The sequence below is a fragment of the Diachasma alloeum genome, unplaced genomic scaffold, assembly GCF_001412515.2.
Source record: "Diachasma alloeum isolate Michigan unplaced genomic scaffold, Dall2.0 Dall_scaffold_00536, whole genome shotgun sequence".
Taxonomy (NCBI): Eukaryota; Metazoa; Arthropoda; class Insecta; order Hymenoptera; family Braconidae; genus Diachasma; species Diachasma alloeum.
Genome location: NW_021680668.1, coordinates 27,932 through 32,731, shown reverse-complemented (window position 1 = coordinate 32,731; position 4,800 = coordinate 27,932). Strand labels below are relative to the sequence as shown.

General features: G+C 40.9%; 1 protein-coding gene and 1 long non-coding RNA gene across 2 annotated transcripts in view; one reads left to right on the top strand and one right to left on the bottom strand.

Moving 5' to 3' along the window:
- Positions 1–2,389, bottom strand: part of LOC107042906 (translation factor GUF1 homolog, mitochondrial) — a gene marked incomplete at its 5' end in the record, with an annotated part of 168,060 nt that extends 165,671 nt beyond the window's left edge. Inside the window, 1 exon segment of the mRNA XM_015264160.1 lies at positions 1,574–2,389. Coding sequence (XP_015119646.1) covers positions 1,574–2,389 — 816 coding nt within the window.
- Positions 2,390–3,482: 1,093 nt separating this feature from the next.
- On the top strand, positions 3,483–4,299 carry LOC107042908. Its single transcript, XR_001461190.1, has 3 exons — positions 3,483–3,603; positions 3,698–3,886; positions 3,972–4,299. It is a non-coding gene; the product is annotated as an uncharacterized LOC107042908 (long non-coding RNA).
- The last annotated feature ends 501 nt before the right edge of the window (positions 4,300–4,800 follow it).

The following is a 4,800-nucleotide window of genomic DNA, read 5'->3' as shown; positions in this document are numbered from 1 at the left end:
AGAGAGAGAGAGAGAGAGAGAGAGAACGTATTGTCCGCTCTTTGTGTCATTCATGGTTGCAATCCTTTGTTATCCCTTTACAAAAAAAAATTTCGAAAGCGCAATGTCTCTCCGGAGTCTCAAGGACGGTGCCTCCAATGTCCTGGGGAGCGACATCCGGACCCTCGCCGACACCTGCGTACTAGTTTCTACCGGTCATCCATTTTCCACTACTCACTTTCCATCCGCCACCCCATTTTCACCCACCAATCATTTCCCACCCACTACCCCATTTCCACCCACCACCCCTTTTCCACCCGCCACCCGTTTTCCATCTGCCGGTCATTTTCCACCCACCACCCACTTCGTGTGACCCTCGGACCCTAACTTTGAGGCCCTGCACCCCAGGGGGTCCCCAGCGCGCCGACGTTCTCTTCAAAAGGCATGCCGCCGAGGGAGGAAGGGGGGACGTGAACGTGCACTTTCTGGAAAAAAGAGGGAGAGGGGGGAATTCCTGGAAAAAATTCGTCAATCTCGGCCACTTACTACTATTGACCACCGGGAAAGTGGCGGTGGACGTGGTCAAATACAGACATGGTCGCCAAACTTCGTATTTTTAAGTTTCAGACCATTCTCCATCATTTCCAATCAAAATCAGAGAAAATGAAAATCGAAAGATTGCAATACTTCCATTCGGAAGCAATAGGGTGATTACAAAGATTTTTATGGAAAAATGGAAAAACCGGAATATCTCTTGAACTTTCGTGAGTGGGTATACATGTTTTGATTGATGCAGATAGAAGACATGAAAGTGTATATTTTGAAGAAAAAAAAAGCGAAATCGGTTGCGTAGTTTTTACGCTATTGCACGTAGAATATTATCAGAAAAAGTCAAATATCTCGGGAGCTACTTGTGCGATTGAGACCATCTTCAATACGAAACATTGTTATCATGGAAGGAAAATTTTGTCCAAATTTCAAGTCGATATCTCAATTTTTATACAAGCTAGACTGTTTACAAGGATTTTTATGGAAAAACTGAAAAACTGGAATATCATTCTACATCATTTCCAATAAAAATTAGAGAATGTGAAAAATGGACGATTACAATGCTTCCATTCGGAAGCAAAAAAACAATCCCTAATAACGCCTAAAGTAAATCATATGTCTTCTATTGGATAATATCGGTCGCCTGCTTGTTTAGTTTTGAAAAAACCGTTTCCAAAAACATATAAAAATGCAGATTTTTTAAAATTCAACTATTTCTTCTTTCAGAAAATGATGGCATTGAATTTTTGTTGACAGTAGAAGGCATTCTGACAGGACTGCAATCTGACTGAATTTTCATACAAATTGTCTCAGCGGTTGTTCCATTATTGAGATAAAACTTTCACAATTTAATGTACAAGTTTTTCAAAGTAATTACCCCGTCGAATTAAACAAATGAGACGACACGAACAAAATCCGCCGTTCGCTTTCAAGAGGGTCAGTGAGGGTTTTACCGGTATGACATGGAATATGTAAAACAACCCACAAAAGTATAATCAATTCTCCACTGCACCACATTCCAAAAATCAAATGAAAAAAAAATTACAGTGTTCTCACGTGTTCCTTCCCAGGCCTCAGCAGGATGAGCTCTCTGATCTCGTACGATTTTCCAGTATAAATTGAAGTGATGTGTTGTTCAACAGAAATCGATCCCTCCGTCAGATAAATCAAGGAAATGGCTCCTCGATATTTATCGTACCAGCTGTCGAAGATGAGTCCTCGGAAGGATTTTTCCCTGTCGACCTTGGGGGGAGGAATTCTCTCTACCACAGCCTCCAGTATCTTCTCCACATTGATACCCAGTTTAGCAGAAATCTTGATCACATCTTCTTCATTAATATCAAACAAAGCATTTAATTCCTTAACAACTCTCTCCGGATTTGCATTCTTCAAATCAATCTTGTTGATCGCTGGAATTATCACTAAATCTTTCCCAAAGGCTAGATAAAAGTTCGCGACAGTCTGTGCTTGGACTCCATCATTGGCGTCCACAACTAGAATAACACCCTGACAGGCTGACAGAGACCTGTGAACTTCACTAGCGAAGTCTACATGCCCTGGAGTGTCGATCAAATTCAACATGTACTCTTCCTCTTTGTAAGTATATTTTAAGGAGACAGTTTGGGCTTTGACTGTTATTCCTCGCTCCTTTTCCACCTGGAGTTTGTCGAGCACCTGAGCCCCAGAGTTGGTTCTGATCGCCCCTGTTATCTCCAGGAGACGATCAGCTAAGGTACTTTTACCATGGTCTACGTGAGCAATTATACTGAAATTTCGGATCCTGTCAACAGGGAGTTTGTACTCTTTCGGGTCGGTTGAGTCGGTGGAGTAATATTTTTGGAAGATTATCCCTCGGCCAGATCTAGAATTAATTATATGACATTTTTAATTTCCATTCAAACGTGTAATTTCTTGCTAATCGATCGTTCGGCCATAATATGGCTTAACATTCACAGGGTATTCCATTTAAAGTGTACGGTCAAATAACTCTTGAAAGAGGGCAGCAATCGAAAAAACTTTCAAATGAAAGTGATAGAGATGGAAGGGGGACAACTGATACAAAGTACATTTCGAGCATAAGTGTTTATGCTCTCATGATGCAAGTTATGCTGCATTTGTTTCAAATGACAACCAACATTTTCACTTCCCCAAAAATATTCCTCTTGATGAGATTAATTCAGCCATACTGTATGTTATGTCAATTTACCCATCTTCCGACGAAAAGGGTGGATGACAAAATCTCCGACGGCCAAAATCTCCGGCGGTCAAAATCTCCGGAATTAGGTATAGTCGGTGGAAAGTGACTGGTAGCGCCGCCAGTGACAGAAAAAAGTGTTATGTTGTGGGGTAAAGACGATTGACTAAAGTAGAGGCTCATTTCTGTAGGAGCAGGTGATCCCAAGCTGAAATAGTAAGTGCCCCATGGGAGGGATGGCGCCACGGTCGATTTAGGACTCTGGGCGAGCTGGATGTGCCGGTAACTCGTCAGTAGCTGTCCCGCTGTCACCAGGGTTGCCAGTTTGGGCGACTTATCGCCGATTGGGCGATTTTGAATGTGCCTTTGGCGCCTTATCATGACAGTTTGCGACTTGGCGATAATTTGGCGATTTTTGAATTTTGGAAACAAAAAAAAACTGTAAAATGAAGAAAGATATTCCCTGGTCATTCGAACCTAATTGCATATATTTTCGATTTTTGGAGAGTGATTAATAGAGGCACGATGTAGCCACATGAACGTGTATGCCATACATACACCGCCTCACAGAGCTGTCAGAAGTTTTTCTACAATCTCGTAATTGCCCAGATATCACCGTGATAGAACAGTACATTAGCAACACGTCTTATTCAACTTACTATTTGCTCATATTAACCACCCGTACAGACACTATACATTGGCACCTTTTGTCGCCTCGGTAGAGAATTTCGATTACTGGCGGTCTACGAGTATTCTACTGGGAGAGGTCAAAGACAACACACGTGTTGAAAACATTTCGTGCAGTGAAATGGGCAAAACTACATGGGCAAAATACAAACGACACTACAAATCAGATTGGGAGCAAGAGCGTTGGTCTCAAGGTACGATCTCCTTTTCTATCTTATTCATTTTCCTCGTGATATATGATTAATAATCTTCGTTCTCGTTCTCATTCACCGCATGTTTTTTGTTTAGGGTGGCTAACGTCGATTCAAAATGCACCAATGGCATGCCAAAACACAGTTAACGATGCCTGGTGCATTTACTGCAAAGTGTCCTTACGTAGTCATCGCGACGATCTAAAAAGACATTCGACCACAAAAAAACATTTGAAAAATAAATATAGCCTTCAGTTACCTCGAACACAAACAACGCTGAAATACGGTATGACTCAACACCATTGATTCTCTCGAATTATCGAGTAAAACGTTGTTTACATTCCTCATTTATTTTGAATTGAATTTTATAGCTATAATACCTGAGAATCAATAACAGAAGGTGACTGATATCAAGATTGCTATGTATGTAGCGAAGCACACCGCTATAAATGCTGTGGATCATTTGTGTGACCTAGTCCAGCCGTTAGGAAAAGGCAGTGTTTTGGAGAATTTGCGACTCCATCGTACCAAATGCACCAGCATCATCAAACACGTAATTTCACCCTCGATTTTGAAGGATCTTGTCGAGAATATCGGTAACAAACCATATTCCCTCATTCTCGACGAGTCGACAGATGTGTCATGTATGAAATTCATGTGCATTTGCGTACGTTATTTCAACATAACAAAAGGGGCGATTATGACCGATTGTCTCGAAATTTTTCGTGTCGAAGAAGTCGATGCCGAAAGTCTCTACAATGGTTTGAAGAATCATCTCAAAGGAATAGGTTTATCTATTAAGAATATGGTTGCGATAGGTACCGATGGCGCGAGTAATTTGTGTGGTACGAAAAATTCACTATTTACTCGATTAAGAAGTGAAATTCCAAAGTTGATTCTAATCAAATGCATCTGTCATTCAACATATCTGTGTTTTTCTAAGGCAGCAGAAGAAATCCCTAGCTCCGTGGAATTTTTAATTCGAGAGTTATACAACTGGTTTAGCAATAGTCCACTACGAATTACTAAATATCGTCGAATTTTCGATGTCCTAAATACAGGTATTGATGCCAATAAATGGCTGAAATTGATTCAACTATCGAATACACGGTGGCTTTCGATCAGTGGTGCTGTTGAGAGAGTACTTGGTCAATGGGTCGAATTAAAGCTAAATTTTGAAATTGCAGCAAATACTAAAAA